At 45.3% G+C, this 18,760-nt stretch overlaps 1 protein-coding gene across 1 annotated transcript in view; it reads right to left on the reverse strand.

The window, feature by feature from the left end:
• The window catches only part of vtcn1 (V-set domain containing T cell activation inhibitor 1), a gene marked incomplete at both ends in the record, with an annotated part of 48,975 nt that extends 30,510 nt beyond the window's left edge, over positions 1-18,465 (reverse strand). Inside the window, 2 exons of the mRNA XM_084314021.1 lie at positions 18,143-18,207; positions 18,434-18,465. Of these exons, the coding sequence (XP_084170147.1) occupies positions 18,143-18,207; positions 18,434-18,465 (97 nt within the window). The remainder of the gene's footprint in view (positions 1-18,142; positions 18,208-18,433) is intronic.
• Between the last annotated feature and the right edge of the window lie 295 nt (positions 18,466-18,760).

Consider the following 18,760-nt stretch of genomic DNA (forward strand, 5'->3'; position numbering starts at 1 on the left):
GGTTAAAATGTTCACAACAACATGGATGCATGTACTCTGCCAGCATGTTTAATATCCATAATACTAAATGTTTGACTAAGATTTCTATGAAACTTTATTCTAAAAAAAAAAAAAAAAAAAAAAAAAAAATGATTTTTTTTTTTTTTAATATATAATTTTTTTTTTAAACTCATAAAATATATTGGGTCGCACCTAAATCGGCAGGGTCGGTCGGCAACCTGAAACCAACCATTATTTTTGTTAGGCCTTAGCACAAATTAATGGAAGTGGATAGCCTACGGATCAGCTAGCCTAGCTATGGGCCAAAAACACCTCTCCTAGAGTTTTAAGCTATGCTAGTGGTCCGTATTTCACCCTACAATTAATTTGTGCTAAGCTAGGCTAGCTTGTAGCTGGTTAGCTTTCTACTTTATTTTTTATTTTATTGCACTGTAAAGAAAAATAATGTGATTTTATATGTCTGCACTTTATGTGTGCTCATTTTATCTAAGTCTATTCTATCTTACACTTTTTTATTATTGTCTATTTTAAAAACTGAAACAAACCATAAACAAGGTGGCCTATTGGGATGTTAGATCCTAATGTCAAAAACTGATTTTATATGTCTGCACTTTAATGCTATAAGTATAAAGTATAATAAATCGCAACTTACTTTTTTTCTTAGTCTGGTTTGTTCAATGGTCAACTGTTCTGGAATGTACTTGAAAGTACTGCGTTTTACTTTTACGTCGAAAGTGCTTGAGTTTATAAAAGGTCCTTTGCGCTATATATATATTATTCCTAAAATTGCTGCACTTTGTTAAAAATTTCATTGATCTGTTGGTCTGTGTAGTAGCTAATACAGGATTTTGCTGCGTAAACGTATGTATAATGTATATTCATTGACTCACTCGTATATTCATTGATTCACTCGTATACCAAAATGTATTTGAATTGAAAAACTTTGCTTTTCGCATCAAATATTGATATGCGATTAAAATGTGATTAATTTCTATTAATTAACTATAAAGTCTTGAATTCATTTGATTAATATTTTTAATCGAGTCCCACCACCAATTTATTTATTAATTGGTTAATTAATTAAGCTAATTCATTAACCTGTTAAGCTGTACCTCTATTTTCAAAGATTTCGCCTAAAGGTACATGCCCAAGTAAATGGAAGATTGCTCCACTTCTACAAGGTCAATTAGCATGTTCTTGGTATCTAGGAACATCTAGGGACCTGGGGGTATGTATTCCCAGTGTCAGAAATATTGTGTCTGTTACTAGGCTTGAGTAAATCGTGATGAAACAAAGGAGAATATAAATTATGAATTTTCTTGCATCTTTGCCGGTGAATAACACCATGTTACAATTGTGCAGCCACAAGCTCACTCACTGAGCTCATTCACCACCTTCTTGAGATCAAGTGTACAGAAAATCTAAGCAAATGAATAAAGGGAAGATGATTAAAAAGAAAGATTTGTAGACACAGTAATAAATTATAATCCATTTGATTTATAAATTCATATTTGACCTTGACCTTGACCTTATTATGGCCAAATCATACATCCATGGATAGGGGGAAATCTCCTTTTTCCAATGGCAGTGTTAAATCTGGATTTAGTCATTTCCTAACGGTTTTACAATAAAAGAGATATAATTAGCATTTTTTCGATAAATTCATATTTTCAGTCAATCTTAAAAACATCAGTAAAAATGAAAATATACACTTTGACTGCTGTTTTGATAGGGTTAAGGTCTTTACTATTGGCTACATTTGAAAAAGAAACACAACATTTAACCTCTTAACATCCAAGGGCCCACATTCGCGACGCGCCACTTTGCCGACCTCTAGCGGCTCGGGTGTGCATTTCTTTTAATACAATATATATATATATAATTAAAGCCCTAATTGTTGCCTGTCGATTGCCGTTTCAGGCGACAAAATCCGTTCAGCGGTTCTCGAGTTAAGGTGCTCCCATAGTCGAGCAGACTGTACACAGAGCAGACTCCGCGGAGGTCCGCGAGGCTCTTTGAGCTTTCATAGTCGAGCAGATCTCAGCGGACGTCCGCGGTCTATTTCCTACATTTCTCGCACCAGTTTTACTACATTTCCCACAAAAAAAGTTTTACGCACTTGAATAACAGGTATATAGGCAGCGAGATGCAATGTACCATATAGGCTTGAGGTGGACAGCGCGTGGTGCTGAAATGAAACACGCATTGCATGAAATAAAAGCACCGGCAGTTTTATTTAAAAATATTGGAAACGGAGATAACATTCTATGTTATCTCCGTTTCCAATATTTCGAAATAAAACTGGCAATTTTACACACTTCATTTAGAAAAGCCATTCAAACATCTCTCTTGGCAGTTGGCACGGAGCGAGTGGTCAGAGTAAAATGCAGATCGGCGTCACATTAAATGCAGTTCGATGTCAACCAAAACGCCGAGCAGCGTTTTGTGTGACACCAAGTCAGCGGCGCGGATGTCCGCGCGTCAGAAAATAGTAGCTTCGCACCTGTGGGTCTGCTGTCCGCTGAGATCAAAGCTCAAAGAGCCGCGCGGACCTCCACGGAGTCTGCTCTGTGTACAGTCTGCTCGACTATGGGAGCGCCTGTGGTAAATATTGACGTTGAATTTCACGCCTTTACATGCCGATATGTGAGGCGTGTGCCAAAGTACACGGCAAAGTACACAACACGTACACGACACGTACACGACTCCCGGGGCTCTAGCTCCGTCAATCATTTGGCGATCTTGAAAATGTTTGGACAGGGTTGTAGGCAATGAGTGTGGCTTTCCAATGATCCCCCACGTGGGGATCTAATATGGTCTCTATTGATCGATTTATGATTTTAAAAAAGCAGGGTCCCCTTATAAGGGGACCTTAAAGGTCCCATGTCTTATAAATTGCCTTTTCCAGTGTTTAGCATTGTTTTCTAGCAATGTGGGGTTGTATCAATGGGGTCTGTGTCTCTAATTCTCATTTTGGCTCATCAGTCCAGTCTCGAGTTCACGAGATCCTCCCTCACTGAACTAAGCCATTCTGATTTGACTGTTTTGCTGACGTGAATAAGGCACTGGTTGTAGTCACCGCCCACAATCAACAATTCGCTCAACAACGAGAGCGAGTGGAAATACTGACACTTCCTCAAACGGGTTGACGTGGCGTGGGTGCCGACAGAGAGAGCAGAGAACAAGCGAGCGAGAGAGAGGGAGAGAGAGATAGAGAGGGAGAGGGAGAGAGACAGAGAGGGAGAGAGAGAGAGCGGGACACGGAGCACCCCACACACACTCCCGACCGCGCGCTGGGAAACACACACATGCAGTCGGGAGCACTCGCATATCACTGTCAACATGCTGCAAAATATCATTGCGCACGCTCCAACACGCGCGCCCGTATTCCGATCCATGCAATAATATTCACAGGGGTATATATTGTCATTTGAAACAAGTTACCAATGCATTGTCTCGTGGGATTATTTGGGATGGGTACCGAATTTGGTACTTTTAAAGGTACCTACCGAAACACGTCGGTACTACCGAGTATCGATTGAGATCCAATGAGGTAATGAGAAAAAGAAAAAAAAAGTCTGATGACGTCACGTTTTGTTTACCGCAAAACGAAACCACACGTTAATGTCAACGGCACAATACATGTTTTCAAACTCTCTTTGGGTGTTTTGCAATTCATGGGGAGTGTATTATGTCTCTAATATCTTGGTACAGTGGGCACACTGGGCAGGTTGTTAGAAAGTGTAGCTCATTTTCCACCTCTGCTCTTGAAACACTACTATCTCAGGCGGCTGGGTGGCATAGCGGAGATTGTGCTCGTCACCAATGCAAGAGACTCCGGTCTCGACTCCCCGAGTCAGCGTTGCCTGCGGCTTGGGCCAGTCGTCATACTATCTCAATTGGCAGAGGTAGCGGGTGGAAAGTCGATGGGTGGGGATTGGACGTTGTGGACAGCGACTCCTACAGGTCGGTTGGGTGACACCTGTTCAGCAGAGACAGGAAGTATCGGGGGCAGCGTGAGCCTCCCACGCGTTACTCCTCGCCACTGAGAGTCCGCGCTGTCTGGTGAAAAGATGCGACAGGCTGCCTCCTCCTGATGCAAGGCTTCTATCCTCACTACAGCCGACCAGTGGGAGGCATAGTCTAGCAACGTTAAAGACAGGGGAGGGGAGAATTGAAGGGGAGAATTGGCGATATGAAATTGGGATGGGAGAAAATAAGGAGAAAAAGTGGATAAAAAAAATAAAAAAACACTACTATCTCCAAAGAGTCCAAACTTCCACTCCTCTCGAAACTTTATTTTGTTATCTGCTCGCGCTGCCGCGTGGGTTTTCTTTTTAGCGGTCGGCTTACTCCTTCCATAGTTTCACATATTTGTATCTTTTAACGTTATTAAGCTAACGTTAGCTAATCGTCGGACATAACGTTAGCTCCCTAACGTTAGCAAGCGCAGTCAGGAGGACAGAGTAGCGGATGTGACGTTGGTAAACAAGCCACAGGCTGTTATGTAAGACCAAACACACCGTGGCAGAGCGGGTCTTCTCCAAAGACACAGTGAGTGGAGCAAAAAGAACTGCTAGAATACTCAGGCCCCGTTTAGACGGAAACGCTAGCAGGTGATTCCGCAAAAATATTTTTGCGGATGTGCCTTTCGTTTATACGGAAACGGCGTTTTTACGGGGTGAAACCGCAAAAAAGTGAGACTACCTTCTAGGGTGGAATTCCTAGAAACGCAAAAGCTTTGCGATCTCGTCTAAACTATCAAAACGTATAAATCTGTTAAAACGATGACGAAAGGTTTGTCACGGCTCTGGTCGCGCGTACTGCTTACGTCACAGGTAGCAGGTATGCGCCAGTAGCCGAGACGTAAACAAAGCAAGTATGTCTGACTTATATCAACGGAGATCACCTGAAGGCTACATTGGCAGTACTTTTAACCCTTTCACTGCCACACGACAGAAGGTTACCCCTTTACTATCACACAACCGGCTGTCGTGTGGCAGTGAAAGGGTTAAATACACAAGAATCTGTCCCGCGGCGTGAATGGACCCACTGTCTGTGAGTGACTCTGCTTTGGTGCAATCACATTCCCCATCCACAGTCTGCGAATCAGAGGCAGAGTAGGGCGGGTCTTCACAGCACGTCATGTGACATATGCGCCAATCGTGTGACAGCGGGTCTCCGTCGTTACAGCGTCGTCTGCACGGAGAATTCCACTCCAAAACGCTTGTCTAAACGTAAAATTAAAAGTGAAACCGCAAGATGACTTTTGCGGTTTCTGTTCACAAAACGCTCGTCTAAACGGGGCCTCAATCAGCAGCAGAGTAGTTCATTGCTGCTAGATTGTTTGTTTGTTTAATCAGTTGTAAAATACTTTCATTTATTTGTTATTTAAATATATAGAAGTGTATTTGACAATTTTGTGATCAGCAGAATAGTTAATTGCTGCTAGAGTGGTTTGTTTACCCTTGTTTTATACTTGTTATTTTGTAAAATACAATACCTTTATTTATTTTGTATTTAAATATATAGATGTGTACCTTTTTTTGTAAATTTGTTAAACATATTTTTCTTAAATAAACATAACATTTATTTAAAGATATGTGTGTGACTGTGTATATATATATATATATATATATATATATATATATATATATATATATATATATGTTGTTCTAAATAAATAATAATAACTATTTGTATAGCACCTTTCATACAGGGGATTGCAGTTCAAAGTGCTTTACATCAGTAAGATGTAAATAATAATAAAGTAATAATAATAATAATAATACATTATTTATTTATTAAATATTAAGTTTTGAATAGATTTTTTACAACTGAGGTAGGTCGATAAAGTTTTTAGAGACTAAAGTACCGAAAAAAGTACCGTTGGGTACCGGTATCGATTCACAGGTACCGGTTCAAATGTGAACGGTACCTGTTGTGAAGGGCCAGATTAAACCGAATATATATATTTATTTATATATATATATTTAATTGTATTTGTATATTCTCTAATATTCCCTGATATCCCTTGTATATTCCTTGTACAATATGCATTGAATATCCATTCTAGCCTACTGAACATCCCATAATAGTCTCCATTCTACTATTGGTCGAGACCTTGGTGCCAGGCTGCCATACCCCTCAGACCCAGTTCAAACGTACCGCTCCACATGTACGAACAAGTCCTAGTTCCGCGTAGGAATCTGGCTACCGCACCACTAATGGGACTATTTGTTCATAGTGCGTATATATACTGCGCTACTAAAGTAGGACTTTCTTTTCAGTCCAGTTTCTTACCCTCCAATAGAGTCACAGACGTAAAGCCTCCCCGCGACGCCACGTGTGGGAGTAAGGCCAAGTTCGCCTACCATCGGTATTGAGACATCGTGTATATTAATATTTGAATAGTCATATTTGGCACTATATCGTCGAGTTGGACGTAGTCTATTAAGCTAATAATAGTCTGTTAATATATAGTGCTTCGTGCGGTGAGAATACTACCGTAGTCAGTACCCCATCGTTTCGGGCAGAGAACTGGCTGCTTACCCAGGGTGGTTGACTCCATGTGAAGCTGCACCCGAGGAGCCCCAGAGCCGACGAGCGAGTGGACCTGTATACCGGATTATTCTACCGACGACAGCCCGCCTTCCCAGGCACGGATTATGCTTTGTATACTTTGATTATTCCATGGATAAAGACCCCCGACACTGCCGTGTGTTGGAACCCCCCCCCCCTGGAGAGGACGCAAGGTGAGGAGACGCTCTGCAAGACGAGGTCGCTTCACGTCTCTCCCCCGTGGACCGGAGAGAGCCGGCCCACAAAGAGTCCACCTGCTTTCATCTGTGGTCCAAGGATCGCCGGCGCATTGAACGGCACTACAGTGGGTTCACCTGGGATACCCTTGGCCGGACGAGGCAGCCGGATTCTACCCCCCCCCCCCCTCCTACTCCTGTTGTCTTACAAGCGACCGGATTAACCCCCCCTTAGTGTATCTAGTATATAATCATTAAAGTATCATTGCTGTTATTCCTTAACTATTCCAGGTCGTATATTTACCACCTGCGCCATCGGAGATTGGACGTTCTCTATTGATATACCGACGAATACTCTTTGCCATAAAAGTGCATACTATTTCAATTCATAAATGTAATTAAGTGATTAAGTGCTTGCTCTACACACCATTGCTGTGTAGTAATAAACGCATACTTCGACTTCGTACATTTGTGTTGGATCCGTTTCATCTACGTGAGAGTGTTTATGATAATATATTTATGCCGTGTACTGGGTGGCCGAATATTAAGTACAAAGGTAGTGGTAGTAAGTATCATATCTAGTAATACAGTCAGGGAATTGTACCCCTCAGTTACAATTGGTCCTTTGAGCCGGATGGGTAATTAGTGTAATATTAATATAGTGTTATTAATATTGAAATGGCCTATGATGAACACTCCACGAAACGATCCTCCTAACCAACGCCCGCAGCGCGAACGACGGCTCCCTCAGTACTTAGAGGCTTACGCTGTCAGTCAACAACCTAGTCTTCTACTAACAGTAAACGCGGTAAAACTAGAAAGTAAAAGTATGTCTAACCCCAACGCCCAGACTACCCCGACCATAGAGGCCCCTACGGGCTCTAATGTAACTGACCAAGTTCACGGTGGGGACCAGTGGGAACCAGACATGACTTCACACCCCGCCAGTACTGAAGAAGTAGTCCCCGATGAGTCCCGGGAGGAATACAACGCTACCGAGAGAGAACTCGGCACGGAAGAAGACGGGGAGAGCACCGTGGAGATAGAGCTCCAAGGCTCCGCAAGGAGTACCCCGAGGGAAGGCTCCCCTATACAACCGCCTTCTCCCAGCGAGGCAGAGAGGACCCTACAGCAGGCCTTCCTCATCAGCCTGAACGCCGCTGCTGAACGCGACCGACTGCAGATCCAGCAGCGAAGCGAACACGAGCAGATACGTCTAGAAATAAGACGCATTCAGATGGAAGAGAATGTGGCCCGAGAACGAGCCGGTGCTCAACGGGACGCAGCGCGCGACAGACAGCAGTCGCAACTAATAGAACAGCTGATCAGACGGACAACACCCTCTCCCTCCGCCAGAGGCTCCAGGAACTCGTCTAGACACACCTCCAGGGCGGCATCCCCTAGCCGAGTAAACAACCCTGAACTTGACCAACAGACAAGGTCTATACCCCCCACAGACCACCTCCCCCCACCGGTCCAAGCGAGACCTAGCAACCGGGAAGGAGCAGCATATCCTGTGGAGAGGCTAAACCAGAGACTACAAGCACTGGATGACCTAACTGAAGACGAAGAGGAAGAGGAGGAGAACCACGCCCGAAGACAGCACAGTACTCTACCGGACCAGGAGGTCCGGTACAGCCCAGGCTATACCCCCGCGGAGCTGCGCTACAGACCCCCGACTCTATACACGGGTGAGCACGACGCACGACCCGCACCGAGGAACAGCACCTGGACAAGCGGGCCATGGTACACTGCCGGTACCAGCCCATACCAAGGAGCGGGAGGAGACTCGCCTAGGAGGCCTCTCCCCCAACGCTCGCCGATGTATCCACAGTCAGCGTCATACATTGGCACGCCTATGGTACCCGACTTCACCCAAGAGAACCGGGCCCAGTATACAGAACTCCGCATGTGTCTGGAGACCATGTTGGTGGATGTATTGGATGAACGCCACAAATACGCCATCCTACTGAAGCACTTAAAGGTGCCCCACGCACATAATATAGCGCTCGCCTACGCGACTTCCACCACCCCATACACAGCAGCGCTGGTAGCACTGGACCAGAGGTATGGGCGCATATGGGATTACGTGATCCAGGAGATCCGACACATCGACCGCTTACCCCCAGCAATAGACAATCGAGCACTGGACGACCTGTCCATCAGAGTGCAGTCCCTGGTAGGGATGTTGGGAGCGCAAAGAGAGAAGGGGAGGCATGAACTTTACGCCAACTCAAATGTGGAAAGGATTCTGGAGAAGCTGCCGCCCGCTCGTCAGGAGCGCTTTAGGCGGCAGAGGGACCACAGAGACCCGAATGGCCCCGAACCGAACCTCCTCGATCTAGCAGACTTCCTGGCGAGAGAAGTCAGCAGCCTACGGCTAGATACATTCGGACGGAGCACCCCTGGCTCCAGAGAAGGAACCAGACGACTAAATGATGGAAGAAGATCGGTGACTGTGATGCACCAATCGGAGTCAGTACCGAGCAGCAGGAGCCACAGTACCCCCTCCAGAACGGAGAAGTGGAAGATAGTGTGCCCCTACTGTGAGAAAGAACACTGGCTAGCGCAATGTGACTCCTTCCCCAAGCTGAACGCGAGGAAGCAGGTCAATGGATAAAGTCCAACAAGCGCTGTTTTCGCTGTGCGCGCTCACACATGGCAGCCGAATGCCGCTTAAAGAAAAGGTGCACCAAGTGCGATGGAGCCCATCTGGACATACTTCACGACAGTAACAGACGGCGCCCTTCACCTGCACCATCCAGCCGCAAAGCGAGCGTCATGTACATCGATCCCGCCAGCAGCAGTGGAGCCCGAGTACTCCTAAAAGTAGTGCGTGTGACACTAAGCTACCAGAATAAAGTCCTGGACACTTACGCCGTCCTCGATGACGGGTCAGAGAAGACCCTGCTGCTCGCCTCCGCTGCGGCCCAGCTAGGGCTGCGGGGAAGCGAAACCCAAATGACAATTCGGACAATAAGACGAGATTTGAAGACGATAAAGGGCGAGAATGTCTCATTCTCTATCGCAGCAAGCGGCCAGCCTGAGCGACGGTACCAGATTACAGACGCTTTCACCAGCCAAGAAATAGGGCTGTCGCGGTACACATACCCCGTCGCCAAGCTGATGGAGAAATATGCACATCTGCGCAAGTTACCGATCCCGCTCATAGACAATGCTATGCCGACCCTGTTGATAGGCTCCGACCATGCAGACCTCATTGTCCCGATAGACCGGGTTCATACCGGACCCCGAGGCTGTCCTGCAGCAGTCGAGACCCGTTTGGGATGGACTCTCCAAGGCCCGCTCGCCAAATCTCTCAACCTAAGTACAGCCACTAGATGTCTCCACTCCCGAGTCACAGAGGGAGAAACCGCACTCCTGCAACACGTAGAGCGGCTATGGACCTTGGAACAAATGCCCTTTAAGAACGGAAAGAAAGACATTCGCTCTAAAGAGGACATTTACGCCATTCACCTCCTCGAGACAGGGACCAAGAGAGTCCCGGTCAACGGCGTGTTGAGATACGCCACGCCACTCCTGCGGCGAGAAGGAATGCCTACTTTCCACGCCAAGACAGACGCCACAGAACGGTACCTGCTGAACACGGAGCGGCGCTTAGCCAAGAACCCCGCCCAAGAGAGTGTATACCGCGCTGAGATTGAGAAGCTCATCACAGCGGGACACGTCACAAAGATGGACATTAAAGAGGCTGACCAGACCACTGAATCGTGGTACGTGCCCCACCACAAGGTCCATCACAACGGTAAAGACCGCATAGTATTTAACTGCAGCTACCAGATCGGATCCCAAAATCTGAATAAAGAGTTACTGCCCGGTCCCACACTCGGCCCCTCCCTACTCGGCGTTCTACTCCGCTTCCGCCAGGAAAAGGTGGCCATCAGCGGGGACATTAAAGGAATGTTCCTGCAGGTGAGATTAGTAGAGGCGGACAAGCCCCTGTTACGGTTCCTATGGAGAGAGAAGCCAGGAGATGAGCACCCAGCCATCTACCAATGGGAAGTCCTCCCCTTCGGAACGACGTGCAGCCCCTGCTGTGCTACATTTGCACTACAGAAACATGTAGCAGAGGACCCAGTGGGCCAGCAGCGATCCGCAAGTACTGCGCAGCCTCTCCTCCGAGGACAAGGCAGCCAGCAGCGAGACCTGGATGGCTACAATCCCGGGAGAAGCCCAGGAGATGACCCTGGGATTGGTGTGGCGATTCAAAACAGATTCGCTTCACTACAGACACAAGCCCCTGACTACGGAGCAGGGAAGGCCGGCGGCGGCGCCGACCACCAGACGGAGTGTGTACACAACACTCGCCCGACAATATGACCCGCTAGGATGTATTCTACCGTACACCACCAGGGCAAAAATGATTGTACGAGCATTGTGGGACAAGGACCAGGGCTGGGACGACCCCATTCCCGCACAACTTGCATCCACCTGGAGAGAGTGGGAGATGGAGCTCCACTCACTCCCAGGCGTTAATATGCGCCGAAGCTACTTCCCACCCACGGTGAGGCCAGAGACATGTAAAATGGACTTACACGTCTTCAGTGACGCCTCAGAGGTCGCATACGGATCAGTAGCCTACTTGCGGGCCCAAGACCAGGGGGGAGAGATCTACACAGCATTTGTCCTCGCCCGCTCGAGAATAGCCCCACGCAAGCAACAATCTATCCCACGTCTAGAGCTCTGTGCAGCCCTAGCCGGAGCGCACCTAGCCACGCTCATCCAACGTGAGCTCACCATACCGGTGTCTAGAACAATCCTGTGGTCAGATTCCACGACGGTACTCGCCTGGATCAAATCGGACTCATGCAAGTACAAAGTCTTCGTGGGAGTCAGAGTCACCGAGATTCAAGACTTAACCGAAGAGTTAACCGGAGAAACAGAGTGGCGCTACGTTGATACAAAACAGAACCCAGCTGACGTCATCACCCGGGGGATGCCCCTGGATGACCTCACCCGTCGCAATGTCTACAGTGACGGCCCAGCATTCCTAAAGCTCCCGGAAGGAGAGTGGCCCACGCCTATCCCGAGGGAAGCCAGTCAGGAGGAGGCTGAGAATAAGAAGCCTGTGTTCTGTGGATTGAGCACTGTTATCTCCGCAGACCCCAACACACTCCCGATGGGGCGGCTAGATCCTGCATTACCCCAGACAATGTACCGGCCTGAAGAAGCGAACGGCCGACGAATGTGGAGGTACAGCCAAGTATTAGCCGACAAGTTTTGGAACAGTTTCCTACTGCACTACCTACCGTCTCTACAGACCCGCCAGAAGTGGGTAAAGGAGAGAGACAATTTGACAGAAGGAACAGTCGTCATGATTATTGATCAATCACTGCCCAGAGCTATGTGGCCGGCCGGCCGCGTAAGCAAAGTGATCACCGGTGCCGACGGCAAGGTCCGAGCAGCTGAAGTGCTCGTCCAGGGTCGCACTTACACCCGTCCCGTGGTGAGGCTCATAGAACTGCCTCGACTCCCAGACACAATCGATGATGACCATGACCCTACAACCCTATGACTTTGTGAAGTTGACTGACCCCTACAGCAAACCCTTATGTGTAAATAGACAACGCGATTAATCTGTCTCTGTTTAACTGATTAGGTCTGGGACAAATCAGGGGGTGGCTGTTGTGAAGGGCCAGATTAAACCGAATATATATATTTATTTATATATATATATTTAATTGTATTTGTATATTCTCTAATATTCCCTGATATCCCTTGTATATTCCTTGTACAATATGCATTGAATATCCATTCTAGCCTACTGAACATCCCATAATAGTCTCCATTCTACTATTGGTCGAGACCTTGGTGCCAGGCTGCCATACCCCTCAGACCCAGTTCAAACGTACCGCTCCACATGTACGAACAAGTCCTAGTTCCGCGTAGGAATCTGGCTACCGCACCACTAATGGGACTATTTGTTCATAGTGCGTATATATACTGCGCTACTAAAGTAGGACTTTCTTTTCAGTCCAGTTTCTTACCCTCCAATAGAGTCACAGACGTAAAGCCTCCCCGCGACGCCACGTGTGGGAGTAAGGCCAAGTTCGCCTACCATCGGTATTGAGACATCGTGTATATTAATATTTGAATAGTCATATTTGGCACTATATCGTCGAGTTGGACGTAGTCTATTAAGCTAATAATAGTCTGTTAATATATAGTGCTTCGTGCGGTGAGAATACTACCGTAGTCAGTACCCCATCGTTTCGGGCAGAGAACTGGCTGCTTACCCAGGGTGGTTGACCCCATGTGAAGCTGCACCCGAGGAGCCCCAGAGCCGACGAGCGAGTGGACCTGTATACCGGATTATTCTACCGACGACAGCCCGCCTTCCCAGGCACGGATTATGCTTTGTATACTTTGATTATTCCATGGATAAAGACCCCCGACACTGCCGTGTGTTGGAACCCCCCCCCCCTGGAGAGGACGCAAGGTGAGGAGACGCTCTGCAAGACGAGGTCGCTTCACGTCTCTCCCCCGTGGACCGGAGAGAGCCGGCCCACAAAGAGTCCACCTGCTTTCATCTGTGGTCCAAGGATCGCCGGCGCATTGAACGGCACTACAGTGGGTTCACCTGGGATACCCTTGGCCGGACGAGGCAGCCGGATTCTACCCCCCCCCCCCTCCTACTCCTGTTGTCTTACAAGCGACCGGATTAACCCCCCCTTAGTGTATCTAGTATATAATCATTAAAGTATCATTGCTGTTATTCCTTAACTATTCCAGGTCGTATATTTACCACCTGCGCCATCGGAGATTGGACGTTCTCTATTGATATACCGACGAATACTCTTTGCCATAAAAGTGCATACTATTTCAATTCATAAATGTAATTAAGTGATTAAGTGCTTGCTCTACACACCATTGCTGTGTAGTAATAAACGCATACTTCGACTTCGTACATTTGTGTTGGATCCGTTTCATCTACGTGAGAGTGTTTATGATAATATATTTATGCCGTGTACTGGGTGGCCGAATATTAAGTACAAAGGTAGTGGTAGTAAGTATCATATCTAGTAATACAGTCAGGGAATTGTACCCCTCAGTTACAGTACCCATCCCTACGGATTATGCCCCCCGTGGCGAAATTAATTAGTATCCCCCTCAATCTCTCTATGTCTCTCTCTGTCTGCCAGTGCAGACTGTGGGTGACTGTCACTCAAAGCGCTTTGCGAGTATGGGCGAAGCCCAGCCCAAAACAGCTTGAAATCTTGAAGTGGAAAAATGCTGCTTTAGAGTACTTGATTACAAATACAATTTTTTGTTTTTTTGTTTTTTTTGTTTTTTGTTTTTTTTAAACCTTACAGATGTGTTCCATAGACTCACAGGAATTGTGTAACATTGCCCAAATATCCTTTTCTGAGTGGATGCGGAGGGTGTTGGAGAGGGATTATGTGTTTTTGATACTGTGTTGTTAATGTGTTGATTGTGTTATTCTATTGTCTTGTTTTATTTGTTTATAATTAATAAATAAATCCATATAGATCAAACCCCATCTAGATTTTTTATTACCATATAAATATGGGGTATATTCATGTTCTTGAAGAATTTAATACATAAATGGAAAATAAGCTTTTTGGAACTTGCTTAACACTTCCAGCGCCAACAGCAGAGGGCGCTGATGGCCCTTTAGCGCCAGTGCTTTATCCAATGTAGGATAGGACTTATTTGCGAGTGCTTAATATAAAATATAATAGCAATAGATCTAAATAACACAGTGATCGTCAGTGAGTTGCTTCCAGTCAACATGCACGAAACAGATAATTTTTTCATACATTTCCGTTTTATACTGTGACTGTGATGAATATGAATATATTTCTAGAGCGTTCTGTCTCATCTCAATAAACTCCATGCAGCAAATCTAGCTTCAATGTATTTAGTTAGAAATCGTGCCATTTGTCGCTTGATTTATGAATCGTTTTCAAATAAACGCTAGATTATCGATATTATATGTGTCATCATGGGCGAATAGAAGCGGCGTCTGAAAAGTCGCTTCTCCGTACACACACACACACGCGCGCTCAGATGGCGGTGAAAGGAACATCGGATTAACCCAAGATTCGTAACATAAAGTCCTTACCTCACATCTGATGTCCTGCAAAAACATTAATCCGATTCCTGATCGCCATTCCAAATATTGATCGCGTTTATTGATCCAATGTTATATGTCCAAAACACATAATCCACGCTGCTCCGAGTGTCCCCAGTCAATGTGTTATAACGATACTGCATGCCCGAGAAGAAAAACCTGGACCGGACTTCTTAGATTGATGCACAGCCCCAGCCAGAGGTATTCCAATGATGTGCAATACCATCAGGGAGACGTTAGGTGGCGGTATTTGCCCTTTGCGAGCTCAGACCCATTCCCAATGATAACGTCAGGCTGGATGGATGAAACATTTATGGATATAGCGAAAATACAATACTTATAGCACATGCCTGTGCTATGAACCTGGTCTCTTTTGAAAGATTACATTCTGAAGTCTCTGTTACAATAAAGAAAATTCACTTTTAGTGCTAATGAAATAGAGTAACATAGGTCTGAACTTGAGTTGTAGAAAAACTCACGTTTTTCTGTAGTAGGTAGTAGTCCAGAAGTAGTATTTCCCCAAAAATTGGTATGGCTGACAACACAGCCTGGGTCCATAGCCTGAAGTGTTGTGTAGTACATGTCCAAATGTCATAAGAATCCGTTCAGAAATGAGTGATTAGAAGCGGTTTTGGTAAAGAGTGAGAGAGCTCAGAAAACGATTACTCAATGCATTCGGCGGAGAATTCTCTTCCTGTTTTGGATCGTGACTTTTAACCTAGATCCCTGATTTGCTCCTTCCCAGCTGGGGTACCATTGGAAAGCCCTACTCATTGGTTACAACCCTGTCTAATAATCTTTGAGATCGCCAAATGATTGACGGAGGTAGAGGCTCGATAGTCGGGAGTGGTATTTGAAAAAATAAAAAGTCTGCCGTGTACTTCGGCGCACGCCTCACATATCGGCATGTAACTTGAGAACCGCTGAACGGATATCGACAGGCAACAAATAGGGCTTTAATTCGATATACAGTATATATATTGTATTAAAAAATATGCAACCGCTAGAGGTCGCCAAAATGCCGATTGTGGGTCGTTGCATGCTAAGATTGATTTGAATTGTTTTTTTACATTGTTTTTGTATCATGTATCAAGTGAGTGAATGGGTGAATGTGAGGAACAAAGAGCTTGTATTGTAAAGAGCTTTGGACAAAAGTGCTATATACTGTAAATGCACCATTTACCATTTACCATGTATTGTTCGTCTAAACGTCATTGTAAATGAGAGCCTGCTCTCAATGATCTTTCAAGATTAAATAAATTAATTAAATGAATGAATTAATGAATACAAATATATACCTTGTCTAGTGTTGACAGTAATTTTCGCTGCTTTTTTTCAACTGTTTGAATGGCCATTTTGGGCCAAAGGATTACTGACATTGGCCTGATTGCCAAACAAGAGGTAGCCGTGATAATGAACTTGAACTTGGGGTAGTGGGCTTATTGTTAGTATGCTATTGGATGTTATGCTGTGTGCCTGATAGGTGGCCTGAAGAGTGGCTTGGAACCAGTGTTGAAGCAGCCACCAACATACTCTTATTGTGAGGCTACCCGCAAGGCTACCCGCTAGAGTGGGTTATGGGGACATACCTATGGCAGTGGTGATGTTTTTAGCATGAAGTTGAAGTTAGCATAGGCCTTGTGGCTCTTTGTGTTTGCTGTGTATCAAGAGAGGCCCCTGTTTTGGCCCCTGACACTATGTATTGTATTTTTTGTAAGTTTCTCCAGTGTGTGAAAGGTTCACATAAGTGTAAGTGGTCGCATTAAGTGAAGTCTGCACTAACCCTAGCCATTACTGTGTTACAGTAGCAGCCAGTGCAGGGTTAGCCTTCCCCTCTGTCGCCGCAGTGCCACCGTCTGTCTGCCAGAAGGCCCCCAGACACCTCTAAACTCGTGGCTGAACCGTTGGCTGTTCTTCCACCAGTTATTTCCACATTTCACCTGTGATGGTTCGAATTGATTGCATAAATAACGTTTGTTATTCCTTTTGTACCTGTTGTGTCTGTGTGCTCTCTCTGGGAACCTACTACCGGTATGCGTTGAAGGTAGATGGTAGATTTATGTCGACCTGTGACATTAGTGCTGGTACCAAGAGCTGAGTCAGTTACCCAGAGAATGAGAGCATGTCTTTAACTCATTCTGCGCCAACCACGTAATATTACGTGTTTGCTCGCCAACCGTTGAGCGCCAAACGCGTAATAGTTTTTAGATCGTTTTTTCTTTTTTTCTATTTTAATATTCTATACACTCTCACGGACCTCGGTGTTATCATTGGAACTCATTCTGAGACCCCGAGAGTGCAATGCCAGCCGAATCCTGCTAGGTGGCAGTATCGCCTACCCTTTGAAACATTATTTCACACTGTGTGTTACATTTTATATGGTCCGAGCGGCGAATTTGGACCCGGGCAAGTGACACGCTTCATTTGAGCGACTTGGAACGCGTCCAGCACACTTGATGCATATTTTGTGCCATTTCATGTCAGGGACCCGATGGACATCAATACTGGAACTCGTGATCAGACAATTGGAATATTCATTTTGGAATAACTCCTAGCAAAGGTAAGGACTATATGACGTCAATCCTACTTTGATCCTACAATGATTTCACATTGATCGCAACGATCAACGTATGTAGTATTCAAAACGTATGCCGTTGCTGATGATCAGAGCATCACAAAACGACCCCCCCCCCTTTGATGCCTTCATGATGAAACATAATACCTATTATATACCTTTGATTTGGAAATAGTATCGTGTCCAGGCGAGCAACGCAAACGACTTTCGCAAAATGCACATAGCGCTCCATAACTCAGCTTCCAGGAATTAGCCTGGATCACTCTGAAACTATACAATATTCACCACGGGATAACACGCGAACGTATACATGAATAAATTAACTCTTTTAAACATATTGGACTACAAATAGTGTCTGTCAAATGAGCCAGACTATTTTCTCCATAGCTATAATATACAATATACAATAGATCCGCAAAGTTCGTGAAATGTCGTGAAAATAGGCAATGGAAAGCTGGCGCTAGAGAGCAGAGATGGGCACTGGCTATGGCGTTGAATGAGTTAATGCTATATATTTATTTTTGTTTTGGTGGTGGGGCTTTGTTTATGTTTGGATCAGTTCATTACTCATTAACTCACACAAACAGGCTTGTATAAACACGCTCATGTGTTCTCTCAAATAACCGAACACAGGCGATATCACTGTCACTAATGAGGTAGAGTGGTAGACACATGCAAATCTCAGTCTCTTACCTGTTAATGACAGGGCTAAGATGAGGATGATAATGGCAGCAAATACAAAAATGAGGACGATCATACTACAAAGAGAAGGAAATAGACAAAACAATTATTATCCACAAAATGTAAGCAAAGTATGTACTGTCCGCATGTTACAGATTTGACTATAAAGTTAGTAACACCAAGTAAACCAAGAGCTTGATAAGTTCCTCATACTGTGGTCAGTCGTGACTACATACCTCATTATCTTCACATCTATACATTTAACCCCCACCAGAAAAGAACAATATTGAAACCCTGGCACACCTCCAGAAGATAATCTGTCCCAGGGAAGCCATGGTTCCTAAAAAAGCTGCAGCCTCCTCCTGTCAAGAACCAAATATATTCTGCTGCTTGTTTTAACTGTCCATGCATGCCGCCCCTGATGCATAATATTATGTCCCTAAATTATGCTGTTACCTTAAGTCTAATTTACAGTTTGTCTTCAAGCCTTGCAAAATGGGAACTACTCCTTGTGTCAATATTGCCTTTGAGGCGTGTACTACTTGCTTCACACTACAGATCTTTTTTAATTAGTGCAAAAGTAAATATGACTAATTATCAAGAAACTATAGGCACCGTTTTGACAAGTTG

Source organism: Notolepis coatsorum, assembly GCF_963971535.1.
Source record: "Notolepis coatsorum genome assembly, chromosome: 5".
NCBI classification, from domain to species: domain Eukaryota; kingdom Metazoa; phylum Chordata; class Actinopteri; order Aulopiformes; family Paralepididae; genus Notolepis; species Notolepis coatsorum.